General features: G+C 40.8%; 1 protein-coding gene across 4 annotated transcripts in view; it reads right to left on the bottom strand.

Moving 5' to 3' along the window:
* The window catches only part of TENT4A (terminal nucleotidyltransferase 4A), a 117,969-nt gene that overhangs the window by 69,429 nt on the left and 27,193 nt on the right, over nucleotides 1-21,347 (bottom strand). For all 4 annotated transcript variants that reach the window (XM_030551673.1, XM_030551674.1, XM_030551675.1 and 1 more), the window contains exons 2-7: nucleotides 17,732-17,855; nucleotides 15,042-15,088; nucleotides 13,821-13,941; nucleotides 12,009-12,116; nucleotides 3,711-3,839; nucleotides 370-583 (exon numbers count right to left, since the gene is read on the bottom strand). In XM_030551673.1, coding sequence (XP_030407533.1) covers nucleotides 370-583; nucleotides 3,711-3,839; nucleotides 12,009-12,116; nucleotides 13,821-13,941; nucleotides 15,042-15,088; nucleotides 17,732-17,855 — 743 coding nt within the window. The remainder of the gene's footprint in view (nucleotides 1-369; nucleotides 584-3,710; nucleotides 3,840-12,008; nucleotides 12,117-13,820; nucleotides 13,942-15,041; nucleotides 15,089-17,731; nucleotides 17,856-21,347) is intronic.

Here is a 21,347-nt window from a genome sequence, read left to right as displayed (position 1 = left end):
TAATCCAACATTCAAGGTCATTTTCTGATTTGTCTGACTCAAAACAGGTAAACTCAATAGACTTACATACAATAATCAAACACATAAAGCTGGAATCCCTGTAATATTCATAGACAAGTAAGTATTTTAAATTGTAAGATATCTTCACATATACCAACATAATTCTGAATGTTACACATCATTTATATATTTTTCCTTGTGTGCGCTTTTAGTCTAGCACTTTGTAAACTTAACTGAATACACGGTATGGACATCTTAAAGCAACACGATGTAGTTCCTTCACATAACAAAGAACAACTTTGATCTTTTTTGTCATACTTCTTTAAAAATCAGAAATGTAGAGTATTTTAAAAAGTTATGTAATCTTACCAGGGAGGAGAGGATCTTCAATGCACAACATGGATGGTCTATATCCATTGGTCATGGCTTTCATGATTTCTTCTTTGGCAATATAGGCACCTCCATTTTTTATTCTAATACCAGTTTTCAAGTAATTAAAATTTCTTCCATACAGTTCAAAAAATTCTACTAGAAGCATTCCAAGGTTTTCATCAGCTCTCCTGGCATCAATTCTTGGATGCAACTGTAAAGAAGAATGTCTGATACTTACTAAAAAGTGATGGTGGATTATAAGCATGTACTAGAAAACTGAAAAACCATATACTAACAGTTAGACATAAAACTGGTCCATTACAGCCACTTCATAATCTAAAAGTTGCAATTATATTACATTTCCCAACTAAATTCCCCTAAGCCTTAAACTTCCTTAAACTTCACTTCACAAATGTAACCAAGAGGGGGCAGCACTTGAATAGTATATGGAGCCTACAGTACTTAATCGAATCTGTCTACTTAGTCCAGTTTTCTAGTCCAAAAGCAACACAGAAGAATTGCCGCTTAGATTTGATGCCTAGAAAATGAAGGAATATTGGTTTAAGTTTTCATAGGGATTCTGCAGTGGTGGCAGTTTTCAGAAGATGGACAGAAAATAGAACTCAGTGCTTCCACTACAAATGCTTATGCATTCTAGAACAGATACGCATTGCTGGCCGCTCACCATCATCCCCAAATTTTACCAGATGTACACAACTTGAAGCCACCTCAGACAGCGGACAACTAGCCAATAACTACCATATATAAGCCGAATTTTTTTTTAGTAAAAAAGGGAAGCACCAGAGATGGGGATTGGCTTATGAACGGGTATAGAGAGGGAGAGGTGAGACACAGCCCCTCTTCCCAACAGAGGGAACAAGAAGAGGCAGCACAGCCAGCAGAAACAGAAGGGAAGAGGTGGGGCCAGTGTCTCTACTTCTGGCCATGCTGCTCTTCCCCCAGCCTGCAAAGGAACTGCAGCTCTGGGGCTGGCAGGCTGCAGCCCTGCCACTTGGCCCCGCCCCCCAGAGCAGGCTGTGGCCACGCCACCCAGGCACTGGATCACTTTGTGGCCACGCTGCCAGGCCCAGCCCACTGGAACATGCTGCGGCCACGCTGCCCAGTCTGACCTGCCGGAGGAGGCTGCAGCCACGCTGCCCGGCCTGCCAGAGCAGCTCCAGTCAGGTCAGAGACATCCTGCCCTGGCCCTCCCCACATAAGGTGGGAAGGGATGGGATGGAGAGAGTGTGGGGGTCCCAGGCTAGGGGTGGGGTCACAGGAGTTACTCCCCTGACTCCCAGCTTCTCCTCCCCAAAAAATTTCCCCACCTGTTGCTGTCCTGGCCCGTCAGGGTAAGCAGCTGGCATGCCAGGACACTTTGTTTACTTAGGTTTACCTCCAGGCCTGCAGATGCTCGAGGTAAACAAACCATAATGGCCCACCAGCGGCTTATCCTGATGGCCCGGGAGCCAAAGTTTGTTAAGTATCAGAGGGTAGCCGTGTTAGTCTGGATCTGTAAAAGCAGCAAAGAATCCTGTGGCACCTTATAGACTAACAGACGTTTTGGAGCATGAGCTTTCGTGGGTGAATACCCACTATTTCGTATTCACCCACGAAAGCTCATGCTCCAAAACGTCTGTTAGTCTATAAGGTGCCACAGGATTCTTTGCTGCTCTTTCAAAGTTTGTTAACTCCTGAATTATAGGGTCGGTTTATGAACAGGTTATAAAAATTTTCCATTTTTACTTATCCATCTTGGGGGGGTCGGCTTATAAATGAACCGGCTTGTGATCGAGTATATACAGTAAATACCAAAGCTACTCATAAAGAACACCTATGCTGGAACGTATGCCCAGATCAGCGTGAGGCCCTGTTTTTAATCTGAGTTAACTGACTGCCAATTCACTGTAGTTAGGCTTTATAATGATAATTTAGAAATTCCACAAACATTTACAAATGGGCCATATGGAACAAGTATGTAATTAAAAAGACTAATCATAACGCATCCACACCAAGGGACTGAATTATGATTTTATTTCTCCTTAGCTTTGTTCAAGGAAACTGCTTAAACCATTTTAGCTGAAATTTGCAACAAGTCAGTCTGAAGGAAACACCTAGAATGGCAAAACTGCAGCCCAATCAAAGCTATAAGCAGCTGAAAATGAGGTCTTATAATGGAGTGTTGGGCAACTAGCCTCACCTATAATATACTGAACACAAGATTTGCACATAATTTACCTTTTTAACAAGGTATCAAAATTCTGTGTGTGGTCCATAAACATACATCTTTGTATATCAGAAGTAGCCTTTATCACAACAGGCATTTGGGTAAGAGAACAGCCAGGCCCAGCTGTCCTGGTTCAAAGCCTACTCCCATTAGCACAGCAAGAGGTCTGCTGACAAGGGAAGCAAGCAAAGGATGCAGAGAAGATTTCAAAGGAATTCAGGGACAAGCAAGGACCCTCAGGCATAGGCGCTGACTTCCTCTCTGCTGGGTGGGTGCTTGACCCCCCCAGCCCTACCTCCACCCCCCCTCACCACATTTCATTCCCTTAAGTCCTTGCCCCTGCCCCTGCCTTGCCTCCTCCCCTGAGTGCACTGCGTCTAGTTCCTCCCGGAAAGTCCTAAGCACTGCCAAACAGCTGTTAGGTGGCGGGCAGGGCAGGGGGTGGAGAAGCACTGGAAGGGAGGGGGAGGAGCAGGGACATGGTGCACTGGGGGGGGGCAGAAGGAGGCGATGAGGGGGGAGCTTGACTGCAGAGAACCCATTAATTTTTCCCTTTGGGTGCTCCACCCTATGCCTTCAGGCATCCCCTCCATCCATCCTCTGTCTGGCAACAGGGAGGAAGAAGTAAAAAGATCAGGGAGGAGTCGCTATGGAGAAATCAGTAAGGCTCTGACATTACCATAATTTGACAACAGTTTCCAGTGTTTCTACTGAAATGACTACCATGTTGGGTGGCCTGCTGGCTTGCAGCCCAATCAGAGAGGGGGTGGGGCAGACTACTGGCAGTCTCTGCCAGAGGAAGAGACAGTTCTAGGCAGCAGGTTCAGAAAAAGGTTGTGTGGAGAGGGCCACTATGCCATTCTCCACATGTTATATGATTATAATCAATTTTCAGAGGCCTCTGCTGCTGTTCTCATCCATACTCTGTGCAGAGGTCTCAGATACGAGAGGCAGCTGGCAGGGGAATGGAGATCACAAAGCCTTAACAACAAACGGAGTGCTGTATGTCACTAAGGGAGAGAGAAGAGGAACAGCCAATTGACGATAAGGGAATTCATGGCAGAAACTAAAATTTTAAAGAACAGAGTAACAAACGAAATAGAGAACTTACCTGCAGGAAACTAATTGCCATTAAAATTAGGCTGTAAGAGCTAATTCCACCAGTAAAAACTTCATTCAAATCCCTCTGAAGAAGGAACTGTTTTAATACTAAAATCAAGTAAGGCAGCAATGAATATTTCTGCAAATAGGGAAAATAGGCCTGTTATAATCTATTACAAATTCTATAAAGATTTTAAGAGGCATTAACATGTACAATTCTCTCCTCAAAAACATGACTATAGGACTTTTTAATCAGGCTATCTGAAATTATTTTTACTAGCTGTTTACTCAAAGGAACAGTTAACACTTGATTTTATTCTATTCACATTTTATTTGTGTAAGTACAGAATTTAATTTGGTATATTGTATCTTCCTAACAAAAGAAAAATTAAGGTTAACACAGAAAGCTACTTTTTTAAATTCTTCCATCAGCCAAGACATCATTATCCAAAGTGATCATCAAATTATATTGCAGGAGGGATATAACCAGCAGTAACAGCTGATTTTAGTAACAGAAGACAGCTAAAACTTTGCAGTATAGGTATAATTAATAATCCAAACCAGATCAAATATACAAATGTTTCACTAAAGCTGGTTAGTTTTTATGCATAGTAACAAAGTTGTGAAGAAACAAGTCATTATACTGTAACACCCTCACATTTATTTAAGCTTTCCAAGAAAACAGTTCAGTTCACAGAGTATAAAAGCTATTCAGGACCTGTGTTGAGCCCATACAAAAGAGTGCTACATTTAAGGTAAAGACTTTAAAGCAGCATACTAGCATACTGAAGGTGCACCACAGTGGGCAGACTGCTGAATTCTTTAACAGACATAGGAAGAGTACCTAGTATACAAAAAATTTGTTTTTCAGCATGAAAGAACTGACTTTCAGTCTTTACATATTTCATATATAGAAGCTATTCACTTCTGTAAAAGCTAGGCTTTTTACATGTCATTCATGGAAAGGTGGGAAATAAAATATTAATGTTCAGAACGATGGCTGTGCAACATGCTTAATTTAGCCAATAGTTTCTTAAGCAGTGTATTATGTGGAGCCTTACCTCACTTAAGACTAACTTCAGTGCAGCTCACTTCAATTCTGTGTGACATACCAATCCCATTTATTTAAATGACAAACAAAAGGTATGTTAGGATGGAAAAAAAATTCTGAGTTCTAGTTAAGTTCTTCAGAATTTTATCAAATTCATTTTGGACTGACAGTTTCCAAGCTTGCTGTCAGCCTACAAGCAATTGCTTAGGTTTTGAATAGACAGCTCAGCTGTTTCAGTTTTGAATGCATTAAAAACTCTAAATTGGTAGCTTTCATTATGGTTTTCATAGATTTAACTAGAGCTGGTTAGGAAATGTTTTTCCTCTTCTTGGGAAAAACAGAAATAAAAAGGCGGTTTTCTAGAAACCGTTCTGCAAATTTGAGAGGCTTATCAAAAACAAAAATTCATCAGAAACTGAACTCATGAAAGTTTATATTGACAAAACACTCAAATTTTCACTGAAACATTAAACCAAAAATGTCATCAAACTAACTTTTACAACAGAAATCTGCAATCAATTTTTACATTAACCTAAAAACCTACTGGAGCTTGGAATACTGGGGCAACGAAGATTTAGAAACAAAACACTAAGGGTATGTCTAACAGACCACGGCAGCAAGCTTCTCAGCCTGGGGCAACAGACTCAGACTACTGAAGGTCATGCTAGTGCTCTAAAAGTAGCTCTGTGGACAATTCTTTCAAGGTTCAGCTCAGGCTCTGAAGCCTATACAGGTGGGTGTAAATCAGCATCCCAGGTTAAGTCAGCAGACATGACAATTCAGGTCACCAAGAAAAAAAGTGAAAGCCTGATATTTCTGATATTTCAAATCTTAACATTTAGGTACCTTCAAAGACAGTGACTTCAAACTGGATTGTGACAAGTTCTGGGTCAGAAATGTTTCTAACTTAAAAGCTGCTTAGGTTTTCTGCAAATTCAGATTTTTGGGGAGGGTTTTGTTTTGTTTTTTTGTGCAGGGGGCAGGAGGGGAGGTGCTATTTATTTTTAACATTTTAATGAAAATTTAATCAAGCCAAATTCAAAGACATTATGTACTGCACTGCAAGTCACTGTATATCATTAAGAAATTTTTATTTGCATAATTTGGCAAATATGTAGTACAAAGACCATATTTTAAAGCATCAGCAGAAGTGGTCCGAAAGGTTTAATAAACTGACACAAATTTGTCCTTCACCTTTCCAAAAATTACACTTCTGTACAGAATTAAGATAATGTCCCTGTTTAAATCTTTCAAATATTGGAAATGAGCAGTTTATTACAGTGTTTCCTCTAATTAAACTTGGCTAAGCACACATGAGTACTATATATGCAAACAGGGGCGACTCTAGGCATTTTGCCGCCCCAAGCATGGCAGGCAGCTTGCCTGCGGGAGGTCCCCAGTCCCACAGATTCGGTGGCAGCCTGTGGGAGGCCCACCGAAGCTACAAGACCAGCGGACCCTCCGCAGACATGCCGCCGAAGGCAACCTGCATGCTGCCCTTGCAGCGACTGGCAGAGCACCCCCCGCAGCTTGCTGCCCCAAGCATGCACTTGGGGTGCTGATGCCTGGAGCCACCGCTGTATGCAAAATTTCAACAAGTGAGACTTCTTTCCACACTTCTTATTCAACCATCTAAACGTCATTTTAAAGCAGACCTTTTCAAACAAACAATTCTCCTTGCACAAGAACATAACAATGGCCATATTGGGTCAGACCAAATGTTCAGCTATCCTGTCTTCTGACAGTGGCCAAGACCAAGTGCTCCAGAGGGAATGAACAGAACAGATACTCAGCAAGTGATCCATCCCATCGCCCATTCTGAGCTTCTGACTAAGGGAGGCTAGAGATACCATCCCTGCCCATCCTGGCTAATAGCCATTGATGGACATAGCCTCCATTAAGTTATCCAGTTCTTTTTTGAACCCTGTTATAGTCTTGGCCTTCACGACATCCTCTGGCAAAAAGTTCCACAAACTGACTGTGTGTTGCGTGAAAAAATACTTCCTTCTGTTTTAAACCTGCTGCCTAATGATTTCAATTGGTGACCCCCTAGTTCTTATGTTATGAGGAGTAAACAACACGTCCTTATTTACTTTCTCCACCCACATCATGATTTTATAGACCTCTATCACATCCCCCCTTAGTTGTCTCTTTTCCAAGCTGAAAAGTCCCAGTCTTATTAATCTCTCCTCATACGGAAGCTGTTTGATATTCCTAATTGTTTTTGTTGCCCTTTTCTGAATCTTTTCCACTTCCCATGTATCTTTTTTTTTTTAGATGGAGGGGGGGACCACATCTGCACACAGTATTCAGGATTTATATATAGAGGCAGTATGATACTTTCCTCCTCCTATCTATCCCTTTCTTAATGATTCCCAACATTCTGTTTGCTTTTTTGACTGCCACTGCACATTAAGTAGATGGTTTTCAGAGAACTATCCAAAATAACTCTCTTTCTTGAGTGGTATGTGTATAGTTGGGATTATGTTTTCCAATGCGTTGGAGACGGGAGCACTTCTTAAGCTGTTTTCAGTTAAGCCTGCAGCTTTTGGGGGATGTGGTTCAAAACTGGGTCTGTGTTTGTAGCAGGCTAGTGTATCTGGTACTGAAGTCCCAACCTGCCAGGGACAATGGCTTAGAGGTAGTTACAGCACATTAGGTGGCAGTCCCAAGCGGGTTTCTGTGACACAACCTGTCACAGGGACCTCTTTCGGAAAGCCACTGGATTAGAGCCAGGAATCTCAGCAGATGATGACCCCAGATGCCAGGGAGCAGGAGGTGGTGCCAGTGGCATAAATTGCAGCCTAGAAAGCCACTTTAGCTACCAGCTTGCCTTCGTCCACAAGACATTGGAAGTCCTGCTATTTTTCAAGGGAAAGAAAGGCCTGAAAGTCTGCCAGCTTAGAGTACGAAAGGAAGTCATACTTGGCTAGGATGGCAATATAAAATTGGAGGCTTAGCAGATGAGCAGACCTTGTGGCCCACAGGTCCAGTTTCTTAGCAGCCCGGTCGGGTGGCATGGAGCAGAAATGTTGGCAGGCGCACTCAGTCACAGCTTGCAACACCAGCAAGGTGGGGGTGGGAGGAGGGTGAAGAGAAAGTCTGTGCCCTTAGAGAGAATGAAATAATGGCACTCTGCCAGTTTTGGGTAGGGGCACAAAATGCTGGGCTATGCCAAACAGCTTGTGCTGGCTGCATGAGGGCATCATGAATAGGGAAGGCAGTATGGGAGAGTCCAGTGGGTTGCAGGCTGCCCAGAAATTGGTTTTGTGGATCCTGGACATATTCAAAAGGCAGGTTGAGGGCTGTAGCAAGTCCTGGTGCTGCACGTAGTCATTGGGAGGAGAGAGTGTGGGCAGGATAAGATCATCAGGGGACAAAAGCGCCCGTACGGATTGGAGGAGACGATGGCGCTGTTGGGGTATCACCGATGTTGAAGGAGTGGGGAGAGTAGGAGGTTCTTGGGGGGGGTGGGCGAACGGAAGGGAGGAGGAAGAAGTGGTATGCATTAGAGAAGGGCGATGATGGGGATGGCGCGATAGAACGCAGTCACGGTAGAGGTCCCAAGCAGCCCAGGAGAGCCAAGCAGAGGGATCATCAGGCATTAACAGGGCCTGCGGAGCATACACTGGATGATACGGTTGGTGCCGGGGATTTGGGCTGTATGACTAGGCCAGCGTGAAGGCAGTGTCTGGTTTAGAGGACTACTCAGAGTCTGAAGACCAGGCTATCGGAGCCGGTGGCACCATTGGTGCAGTGAAGGACGCATAGTCCGAGAGAAGAAAAGGTGCGTCTGAGGGCAACTGTGGAAAAAGGTGGAGCAGGAGCGTCTTATCCTCAGGAGACAGCAGACGAAAGACACCTGAAGGGCTGGGACATAGAGGTGCCCCAGCATATAGCAGCATGAACTCAGCTGTGGGCTTTAGAGGGGAGAGATGGCCTGGTGAACGCAGAGCCGAAAGTCCCAATGGTCCTGGCAGTGGATCAGTCACCGAGGTCAGCAGTGGCACTGGTGGGGCATAGTGCTTGGACTTATGCTCCATGTGAGGCTTCTTTGGAGCAGGAGCATCTGGATCAAAGCACAATTTCTTACCCGACCTGGCACGGTTCTATGCTTATATGTAATCCCCATCAGGGAGCTACCTTTCTGCACATGAGCATGCTTCTTGTGCACAGTGTAGGCTTTGGCCGGATAGGCCGGTGACACAAGTGCCGGATAGGAAAGGCCTAGGGGATGTGCTGACTGCCGGTTCTGGGCATCCCCGACAGATCTGTGGTCGCCAGATCCAATTGTGCACATGTGTGCACAGTCTCCTCCATAAGCAATTTGCACAGGGTGAAATTCTCTAGCTTCCCAGGTATGTGGCAGGAATGAGCGACAGATGAGCAGCAGGCACCGATGTGATTCTCACCAGGACAATAGATTCAGCGCTGGTGCTAGTCTCTCACAAAGGAGGAGCATGGGTAGGAAGCACAGTATTAAAAACCAGCTTACTGGAGCACAGTCCCTGAGGGAAAGATCCCTGGAGGGGAGAAGTCCAGCAGAAACCTACGAACTAAGGGGAAAACTATATACAATGAAAAGAGTAGTTCTCTTAGCAAGCTAAGAGCATCAAGGAACAGTGGTTCCAACTCTGGCCATTCAGCAGTAAGAAGGAACTAGAGTGGTGTCGACCTGCACAGCCTTTTAAAGCCATGTGGGTCAATAGACACTACTATGAACAGTTATGGCTGTGGCGCGTGGCGCTCATGCGTAACCATATTTGGAATGCACATAGTGACCAGCACTCAAAGAAACACACCAACAGTGGAGCACCCACAGGGACACTACTTGAAGAAGAAAATAAGGTTCGGCAAGGAAGTATTTCCTTAACCTTCACTGGGAGTGCTATTACAATGATATTCTAATATGTGATTTTAGAATCTAAGATATAATAGTCAAGTATTTTAGCGAGATTCAAGTTGTCTACTGTTTTTAAACAAAGTCAAAAAATGACTGCCAATCAAAATGTGACCATGCAAATTTCTTCAGCTTACATATTTTCCCCTCCAGCTAACCTAATACCTCCCAGCATTAACACTCTAGCTGGCACAGTCCCTTCAAATTATTAGTTTAAAATTTTTTTTTTTTTGATTTCTGATAAGATAGTATAAAGTGTTAAGCTTTTCAAACCAAAAGATTTTTTTTAAAAAAAGGAACAGTGGAGCAGAAAGTCTTCATGTTTAAGGTTTCAGAGTGGTACCCATGTTAGTCTGTATCAGCAAAAACAACGAGGACTCCTTGTGGCATTGTCTCGTTAGACTGACCTCACACTTGGTAAGGCAACTCCCATCCTTTTGTGTATTTATACCTGATCCTGTATTTTCCATTCCAATCATCTGATGAAGTGGGTTATAGCCCACGAAAGCTTATGCCCAAATAAATTTATTAGTCTCTAAGGTGCCACAAGGACTCCTCATTGTTTTAATGTTTAAGGGTTCGTCTGCAATGGAGACACTGACTACACATGAGCAAATAACTGCCTAATATGAAGTGATGTCAAAGCACAGCAAAACAGAATGGGAAAGATATTTCATTTTCTTTTTATAGTAGCCTTACGTTTACACGTAACCTTAGGGGGTACCAAATTTTCAGATGAGTATAATATTCAAGTTTTTCACTGCGATGGAAGTCATTCTACTATACTGAAACTTTCTGATAAGGTTAAGGGAGCTCTTAGCTCTTACAAGCCAATTAGGACATCTTATTTTAAAGTTATGGTAGAATCTTGTTACACAACTATAAAGGAGTTGGCTTGATAGATCAGTGTCTTGTGCTTCTATATTATATAAAGGATGAGTGTTTGTGGACAGTCCAAGCTCCTGGTCCTCTCATGAGTAGTTCAAAGACAGGAAACAAAGGGTAGGAATAAATGGTCATTTTTGTACTGGGAACTGTGCTGTTCAACACATTCATAAGTGATCTGGTATACAGCGAGATGGCAAAGTCTGCACACAATACAAAATTACTCAATATATTTTAGTCCAAAGCAGACTGCAAAGGATTACAAAGAAATCTCACAAAACTGGGTGACTGGGTAACAAAATGGCAGATGAAATTCAATGTTGATAAGTGCAAAATACTGCACATTGCAAAATAATCCCAACTACACATAAAAATGATGAGTTCTAATTAGCTCTTACCACTCAAATATCAGAGGGATAGTCGTGTTAGTCTGGATCTGTAAAAGCAGCAGAGAGTCCTATGACACCTTATAAACTAACAGATGTATTGGAGCATGAGCTTTCATGGGTGAATATCCACTTCATCAGATCATTGGGTGATACACATCACCTTCATATTGGTGCACATAACAAAATGGGGGAGGGGGGTGCGCACCGAGGGGTTTGGAGTGTGGGAGGGGGAGTCAGGGCTGGGACAGAAGGTTGGAGTACAGGGATGTGAAGGCTCTGGCTGGGTGTCCAGGTTCTGGGGTGGGGTCAGGGATGAGGGGCTCAGGGCTGGGGCAGAGGGTTGAGGTGCAGGGGATGAGGGCTCCAGCTGGGGGTGCAGGAGAGTGCTCCGGGGTTACAGCAGGGAGAGAGAGAGAAAGAGGACTCTTCCCAGCTCTCCCTCCCGCCCTAGCAGCTCCAGGGCTGGGGGCACAGGGTAAGCATCGCAGACATGGCAGGCCCAGGGCTAAGTTGGGGCTGGGGAAGGAGCGCCCCGGGCACAACTGGCCCAGGCTGGGGCTCAGTTCGGTCCGCCCCTTCCCCAGCAGGTTGGGGGCCGAGCTAGGTCCTGGTCAGGGGAGTGGCGCCTCTCCCCCCATCCATGGCAGGTCCAAGCCAGGTGAGTTCCCTGAGTGCCTGTGCAGCGCTAAATAGGCTGCTGCGTAGCTGCACAGCTTACACGGAACTTAGGTCTGATGGTATCGATATTCTTATGTTCTTAACAGCCTCTGGAAAATCGTTAGAACTATACTGCCAGAAAACAAAAGCAAACAGTTTCTAGTCCAATTTTATTAGGGCCTCTTTGGAAAACCCATTGCCCTTCAAAAGTTTAACTGCTTCCACAGCTGATCTCCAATCTACAAAACACAAGACTGTTTAAAGTTAACAAAATTTAATGTTATTCTCTTCCGGGTAGAGACCCATAACATTTCCCTGCATCTAAATGTTTTAGCATTAAGACACAAATTTACATGCCTTAGAGTAAAGGACAAAACAGTAATACTGATGTTTATTGATTAGTAGCATCAATTATGCGGTTTGTACCTTCATGTACTCCTTGATAAATTGAGCTGCCTTCACACCAGTTTCCACATTAAAACTTATGTCAACTTTCACTTCTGTCTCCTGGTCAGTAAGTTTTATTATTGGTACCTGCAAATATTTATGGAAGAGAGACATTTTATACACCCCAAATAGTAGGCTGAAGCTTTTCGATATTTGATTAGTCAGACATTTCCTTAATTTAAGGCATTCAGACAACTGGTCTATAGTGACACTGTATTACTGAACATCAGATGAAGGTCTTCAAGGGGCTGATTTAGGGTATGTCTGCATTGCAATCACAGGCATGAATGCAGCACGTAAAAATTACCAAGATAGCTTTGATCTAGCTAGCTCAAGCAGTAACAGTGAAGCCCTGGCAGCACAGGCTGTACAACTCCACCTGGTTCCCTGGGTACCTAGTGCTAACTCAAGATGTGGCAGCATCAATGCTATTGTAATTCAAACTAACTATATTATGTCTACATCTCCTAGTCCCACCTCTGACTGCAGTGCAAACCCATAGAGAACTATTATCTTTAATTTAAGCAGACAATTATTTCTTGAAGTGACTGGATTAGAAGACCAACTAAATCCAGACCAACACAAAACATTCCTATACTAAAATGCACGTGTTCATTTTCAATTAGAGGTTTATCATTTTCCAGTTTTCAATTGTAACCTCATTAATCCACACTACTAATATAAGGAAGTGATTACAGAAGGGCTAATACAGATTAGAATGGCTTCTAGACTAATAAATGCCAAGCAGTAGAGGAGCTTTGGCACCTCTAACCACCAAAAAAAAGAGTCCTAACAGTTTTCAAAGTGTTTCAAAGTACTAAGATAATATGCCACAACCTCAGAGGACTATACTAGCTCTGCCATCACAGCACAGTAATACCTTTCTGGGCATTTGCTTTTGATATTGCCAACTCATTCATTTTCAGAGGGGATTTAGGAATTCACATTTTATTCCCTGGAGAATTAATCTATACTTCTGTACAGCATCTCCCTAAAGTTAGTCCAATCATGCAATTACATAATTTCCATCAGAAAGTCTCTTAGCATGCATGACACCTGATTCATTAGGGTTGTAAGAAAGGTGTGAGAGATATGCCTTGAAAATGAGTGGTTGCCAGAAATTATCATGCACTGGAAAAGAACTGAGCCTATGGTCATCCATATCCAGGGTACTCTCTGAGCTGCTTACCACACTAAGTACTACACAACCAATGTAGTAATGCTAAAAAGGTTTAATCAGCACCTAGAACCAATCACCACATTTCTCTTGGTCTAGTTTCCCCTCTGCCCATAAAGTCAAGATTGTACAGTCTATAGGATCAAGGTTCTCTGAATTCTAGAAGACTTTGCAGGTTAGTTAGCCAAGTAGTTATGACCAGAGACAAGGTGGTTGCTGAAGTAAAAGAGCATCGTACAATTAGCACGCAAGGTTCCATTTTCAGAGACAGGGAGTTTAACAAAGTGCAACATGATAGCAAGCCAAACTACCAAGCAGTAATTGAGGAAGTCCTCTAACAACTTTCAGCACTGTAAATAAAATTCCTAAGAAGCTAGATCTCTGGAACAGTGATTATGAACGTCATTATTAGAAGGATTCTGTCAAAACATACCCTACGAAAGTGTTATCCAGAAAACATGATATAAAAGAACACAGCAGGTCAACATGCATGAAACACTAAAATAGCTACACGTGCCATCTTTAATAAGTTTTTTCTTTACATTGCACTTATGTCACCTTATCATCAAAGCAGTTTATTTTTCCAAATAGGAGTTTTGTTTCTCATTACTTACCGTAGCTTTGTCAAGTACTTTAATGGAATATGGCTCAGCCACATTGTGTTTCCTTAGTGCTTGTTCCAGCAGTTGTAGAGGTGGGCGTTCCCATTTCCCAAAAACAACTAAATCAATATCACTATAGACAGGAAACAAAATATAACAATAAAGTCCACTGAAATGAGACAGTAATATTCCCCTGTAGACAAATGGCAACACTAATCTTCTGCACAATACTTTGAAAGAGCCCCCAAAAATCTCAAATCTTTAAGTATGGTAGTTCTGCCATACTTTCTAGCATACTGTAACTTATGCCGATATAGGAATGGTCAATTAAGTCTATAAAAATAATTAAGTAAATTTCTCCAACGTTTTCCTAATGAAGCCTACTTCAAATCAAGAAACAATACAGTTCCATAAAAATGATATATGATTCATTACTGCTGCAGACTCAGGTTTAATTATGCTGTTGATCAAACAACTAGTTTACAGAATTGTGGAGTCCAAAATGTTTTAAAAACCTAATGTGATTTTATGAAAAAAAAATTAATACAAAAGGTTTTAAACAAACACTAGAAGCAGCTTTGGAAGTATGCAGAAGCCTGCAATATTGTAAATAAAGATACAAGCACATTGTGCTAGTGACTCACAGTGAAACTAACTAAACAATTTTAAAAACGGAGTTGACTGAATTGCAAAAGATAAACGGCATAATTTGTAAACACTAAAATTCAGTTCTAAAAAGATTTTTATGTTGGTAAGAGATAGGGAAATTAATCATTAAACAGACAACCACTGAAAATTAATGTTCAGTGATTACCTCAGTTATTATATAGCTTAGACAGTAAATATTAGCTATCCCACCAAGCACGAAATATTTCACAATACTGCTCAATTTGTATGGGTAAGTGAATGAATTATCGCAAAAGATAACAAGTGTTATCCCAGAGTGCATCTAGGAGAAACTATTTCAATCAAGAGTCAGCAATCAATGGAGGGTATGGATGGTGGTACAAAGATTATTAAAATATTTATGTATTTTCAAAAGTTTATAGTATGTTCAGTGGCTCTTTCCCTGGTTAGGTGAGACATTAGATACAAACTTTCAGTAATGTTTGTTACATTTTCACATTCTGGTTTGCAAATATTTGAAAATAAACCAAATCTCCTCTAGAGGTTTATCACCACTTTCATAAGACAGACCAAAAAGGTTATGTACCAAAGTAACTTGCTACTTACCTAGTTGGAAGGTAAAGCCCTGTACTAAAGCTGCCAAATATCTGAACCTGAAAGGAAAAGTTAAATACTAAAACATATCCTGCAATTATTAATATTAAAGCAAAATGTAGCCAAACAAGTCTTACAGTTAATAGGTCCAGAAAAACATGAGTTTACTTAAACTATTTCTTGGGATTCTATCTGACTAATGTAAACAAATGTTATCCCACCCCAGCTCAAATTCTGTCAAGTTTAGATTAATACATCATAAAGGAAGATGCGGTGTGAAGTTAGCCTCACTCTGTCCCCCCAACTCCTCAAGTATTGAGAGAAGTTTGGAGTTTAATACAGTAAGTCTAAAAATGTTAATTCTTTACAGGAAAGGGTAGTCACTTCTCTTCAGGAAAACCATGCCTAGCACCACAAGCAGCAGAACAAAGACTACTGCAAGCAAGGCCATGCCTACACTAGAAGTATACTACACCAGTAAAGCTTTCCTAGTGTGCTTACAGCTATACTGGTAAAGTTGCACTTTGAATCACTACAGTAAAGCCATCCATTACATGCAAAGTAAGTTATACTTGTAAAAGTGTGGCTTTGCCAGTATTACTGTAAAAACAGTGGCGACTACTGCTATAACAGCTACATCAGACAGCGGTCACTTCTTCACATCCCTGAGGAACACCGTGCCAGTAGAAGTCTGTAGTGTAGACCTGGCCTAAGTCATTTATTGCAACAATTCTCAACCTCACTTGGAGAGGTTTAAGTTAATGAACAATCCCTTCCTCTTAGAAAAGCATAATTGGAGAGTCGGAGGAAAACCAATCTCATGGATAGCTTTACTTTTTAAACCAGTGATGCTAGAATCTGAAGACAGTAGCAATGAATTTTAAAAGACAAGAGAAGAAGCCAGTCTTGGAATAGATATTAAAAATACCTTGAGCAAAGTAAATACACTAATTCTACAGCCAGTGAACTGTAGAAAGACTTCAAACATCCACATCATAGCTCCATATTTATTGGTTGAAATATGGAAGCCACCCCACTATAATCTGATATGGCAATTCCTGTGGTTGAACTAATCAACTGGATGTGTTACTGATTATTCTTGGTAAATGGGATTACTTCAATATACTTTAAGTGAAACCAATGAAGAACACAGTATCCAAGACTAAACTTTCACCAGGATTTCTTTTGAAACTACTCTAAGGATCATATTTCTTCTGTTTAAAGCTAATTCAGGATGCTGCAGACATGCTGAAAACACAAGCAATTTAAATAGACATTAAAAACAATGTCCTTGTCCAATAAGTCATTGTGTCCAAGTTTTATGCATACGTGAGTATTAAGGAAACACAATACATGAATGCTAACAGTTTAATAGAAACAAAATACGTCACCTATAATGCAAGACTGACTTATCAAATTTGATTGTTGTATGCAACGTAGCTGTAGCTGTGTTAGTCCCAGAATATTAGAGACACAAGGTGCATGGGGTAATGTCTCACTCACCAACAGAAATTGGTCCAATCAAATTCAAAAAAGAGTCAACAGCAGTTAAATTTTCTCCATATGTTTACAGGCATAATTAACAGACAAACAGTAGATGTGTTAAATCATTTCTGAGACAAACTTCTCTCAAACATATGCCACTTAACGTTCCCTATTACACTAATGTATTTTATATAAATAAGTCTCTCTGCTTCACGTTTGGTCATTTCAGCAGACCATCACAGCTGCAAATAAATCTGATTAAAGGCTGCTTAACATAAGAGTCACCAACAGTATGCAAAAGTACCAGCAAAAGGAACCACAAAAAGTAAGAACAGTCTTCCAGCAAGGGCTTGTAAAAATTTTACTATTTAAGCTATTGAAAACCAAAGGAAAGGGATCTAGAATTTTGTCCAAAATATGGCCTAAAGCAATTGAGCATCTCACCTTGCTATTACTAATTTCCTTCTTTAGACCTCTTGGTGGAGGTTATACATTGTGATTTAGTTCCTCTGACACACTTTTCCCTCAATAATCCTTAAGCATATTTTAGTCATACTTTTGTATCACGTTTTTCCCACAGGATATTTATATCCTACTGCTTCCATAACGTAGGAAGATCTGTATGGATCTTCAAGGCATAGTGTTTTAAAAGTATCTGCTTGCCTATCAGTGCTTGGTTTTACATGTTTCCTTTATAATTTACAATACCAATCCCACAAAAATTAAAAAAGTTCTAAAAAACAAATGTCCAACATTTAGCTAGTGTTGCTAAAGCAAGTCTACACTCTAAGTTGATTACTAACATATGAACTTAATTCCTGACATTAATTATAAGCTATTACTCAAGAAATGATATGTATAAGATGTATAAGAATAAAATGTATAAGAATTTCTAATTTTGGTGTAATTTTGCTTTAGTCAGTTTTGGCAATTGTTGAAGATTTAGAGAGCAAGATAACTACTAGGCTTCAGCAACCTGAAGCCTAGATTTGAAATTCTTGTATTACGCTTTGATGGTTTCAGTTAAGAGTAGCTTGTTGTAAGAGCCAGCAGTTGTTGTTATATTGTAATGCAACAGTTGCAACAAATTCATTTTTAAAAAGTTAAATGGAGAGAGAACTCAAAAAAGGTTGCATTAGGAAGACAAAATGGAACTTAAATGAACTCCGTTCTACAGTGTTCTAGTAAATTTGATTTGAAACTTGAGAGGTACTCACATCAGCTGTAGGCCAAAGATCTTTGATGACTGTCTCTATTCTTTTCACCACTTCTCTTCTCATAGTTGCTTCTTCAGGACGAGGGGACATGAAGTCATAAAAGTCAATTATTTCTTCATGGAGCCTACAGGTGGGGGTGGGGAATAAAATAGTAGCATCAGCAATGACAGTGATGATGGAACTTCTCTATCCAATACAAACAAACAAAATGGTTTATACTCTAACACCATATTTTTTAAGTGTTTTTAAGTCAATAGCCTTTCAACCAAACATTTTTAGAAATTATGATACTACTCTACAAAAAAGATTCCTTGTTTCAAAAAGTTTATCTAAGTTGATGTATATTTTATCATCTTAATTATGTGTGCTAAGTCTAGAGACAAGGTATTGGTACTTTATAGGTTATATAGGAGGAGTGGCCAACCTGAGCATGAGAAGTAGTCGGAATTTACCAGCGTACATTGCCAAAGAGCCACAGTAATATCAGCAGCCCGCCCCATTACCCCCCACCCCACCCCCATTTCCAGTGCCTCCTGCCCACCGGCAGCTGATCAGCACCTCCCCCTCTCTCCCCCTGCACCTCCTGATCAGCTGTTTGTGGCATGCATGAAGCTCTGCGGGGGGGGGGGAGGAGTGAGGACACAGCAGGCTCAGGGGAGGAGGCAGGAAGGGTTGAGTGGGGGCAGGGCCTGTGGCAGAGCCAGGGGTTGAGCAGTGAGCACCCCCTGGCCCACTGGAAAGTTGGCACCTGTAGCTCCAGCCCCAGAGTCTGTGCCTATACAAGGAGCTGCATATTAACTTCTGAAGAGTTGCGTGTGGCTCTGGACCCACAGGTTGGCCACCCCTGTTATATAGCCTCCATACATTCAGAATAGAAATATGTACACGTTTAACTGAAGCAAGTCCCAACAAATACTTTTGTTGGTAGGCATTCCAATTTCTAACCCCCTTTAGCTCACTAATTTAAGCCTGATCAACTTTGGCTACTTATTTCCAAAATAAGGAAGCTATTTCAAAATAATGAGGGGGAAAATGGCAAGATGCATAAATTCCTGAGTATTACACAATGGGGTTCTTAAATGGTGAGCGCCACAGAGTTTAAGCTAGTTTTAGTATTACAGAGATTCTAATTTATGCATAAGAAATATGAATTTCTCCTGTACTTGCCTTGTAAATTCTGCTTCTCTGAAGGCATCTAGCAGGATTTTCACCAGAGTGGATAAAAATCAAAGATTTAAAAAAAAAAAATGTTTTTAAAGCAGATTTTTTGATCAAATGCCTTTTGAAAAAAAAACCTATCTAAAGATAGTTTTAATTAAGATATATTTGAGCTATAATGTATCTCATCATGGAATAGGGATTATAAATTCTAAATCTACAGTATGAGACAATATATTCATTTAATGTTTAAGATAAATTTTGTAAATGAGTTCCAATAGTTCATGGATTAGGGACCCAATTTTATGGGTTCCAGGGCCTCTGTATAGATTTAGGTTAATCTTTCTATCTACCCAATGGGTCTCAGTGCTCAGTCTAGAAGATACCATCAGAGATGCTTAGTTTTGCAGTTCTCAAACTGGATGTGTGTCTCCAGAGGTAACATGCTTGTTAACAGCAAAAATGTTCATATATAAATAAATAAATGGAGGTTAGAAATAGCAGACCTCAACCCAATTGTCCCTCTGCAAATTTGTATACACAGAGTCAATCCCTTACCTCTCTAAAAGTGCAAAGTTTCATAAAGTTCAATGAATTGAAGATTGTTGGAGGCAGAATAGATCTGGACAAGGAGAAGAAATCTGGAGACTGGAGTCAAGGAGAAGGGAGGAATAGGCAGTAGAAACAAAAAATGAAACTGTTTGAGCACCATATTCCAGAAGTCTTGAGGTCTTTCTGAGTATAGCCTTCATTAATTTGAAGATGTACCATACCATTATCTCACTAGAAGGGAAAATCTATAATGGCAGCAGGCTGTATGAGAGACCCAGTTTGGGAATATTTTAATGAAGTTCCTCTACCTGTGGGTAAATCAGGCATGCGTGCAAAATGCAAAAAGTGCAACAAAGAAATGCAAGGCCATCAATGCCCAAATGAAACAACATCATGAGAAGTATTCCTTCTCAGGAGGAAGTTGTGTTGAAGATGATGAAAGGAACATGTCTGAATATGCAGGATCTTCAGGTTGGTAAACTTTTTTATTTCATACTTCTTCCTTAAGGACTGCCTGTCTTCCTTCTGAACTATTCTTGATTTCTCATGTTTGAGCAAAAGATAAGAGTTGTTACTGAATGGTACTATCATTTTAGATGCAGCTGTGATAAAAAATAAATAGCTGAAATAGGCAGACCTTCCTTTTACAATTTCACCTTAAAGTAGTACTGAGTGTCAGTGAATGCAATGAGTAACACTAAATGAGCAGTATGGTAATAATTAGAGAACTGCATCGACTTAATTTTGTTTAGGAGAATTCATCCTCAACATACAGAATTCTGAAGACTATCCACCTTCAAGATCGCCATCATTTTCCATAGTTTAAGAGTATCTGCCAATGATAGCGTTTCAGTCACATCATGTACGTCACATAGCCACAGTCTATCACCTGTAGCAAAAAGAAAAAAATCCCCATCATCCAGAAACAACCATAGGTAAGTTTGTGATAAGAACTAGCAGATTACAAAAAGAGGTAACTGATGAAAAAATTGCCCCGTTTGTTTATGAGACAAACTCTCCTTTTCATATGACTGAGAACCCACACTTAAACATGGTTCAGTCATTAAGACCAGGATGCAGTCCACCCAACAGAGCAGATGTCGCAAGCAAATTGCTGGATAAAGTGTATGAAAGAGAAATTGAGCAGTGTGCAAAAGGTCAAGAGGATAAAATTGTTAACCTAAGCCTTGATGGGTGGAGCAATGTCCACAAGGATCCTGTTGAATGTGCTTGTGTGACAACAGAAGAAGGGAATGTCCTCCTTACAGAAACAACTGATACATCAGGAAATATACACATAGCAGAACATTGACAAGAAATAGCAGTAAAAGCTACAACAAACTGAAAAAAAAAAATTCAAATGTCTAGTACGCAGCTTGGTCACAGATAATGCTGCAAATGTATTCAAGATGAGAAGAAATTATTTAGAAAACAGAGAAGAGAGTCCCAGGCTAATAACGTATAGTTGCAGTGCTCATTTGATGTATCTCCTAGCCAAAAGACTTCAGTGTTCCAGAAATAAAGGGTAACGTTGAAATTGCAGAATACTCCTCTAACAAACATTTTGTAGCAGCTGCTCTGAAAAAAGTGGGAAGAACCAAGCTAACTCTCCCACAAGCCGTGCAATGGAACTCAGTAGTGGACTGTCTTGAGCACTGTATCAAGAACTGGCCTAATCTGATGACAGTTTGTGAACAAAACTGTGAAAAAAAATAGATAGCACTGTAACAGCCAAAGTTCCTAACATTCGGCTTAAGAGAAATGTTAAACACGTGCTGAGTACACCCTGAAGCTCATTTCTATAGTCAAACAAAATGCAGGGAAATAGCTGTTTTATTGCTGATGCTTTTGAAATCTGGAAGGAACTGAGTGAGATCTTAAAAAGAGATCTCTGTAATGACAGAGT

The sequence above is a fragment of the Gopherus evgoodei genome, chromosome 2, assembly GCF_007399415.2.
Source record: "Gopherus evgoodei ecotype Sinaloan lineage chromosome 2, rGopEvg1_v1.p, whole genome shotgun sequence".
In the NCBI taxonomy this organism is placed as follows: domain Eukaryota; kingdom Metazoa; phylum Chordata; order Testudines; family Testudinidae; genus Gopherus; species Gopherus evgoodei.
This window is presented reverse-complemented; position numbering and strand designations above follow the sequence as displayed.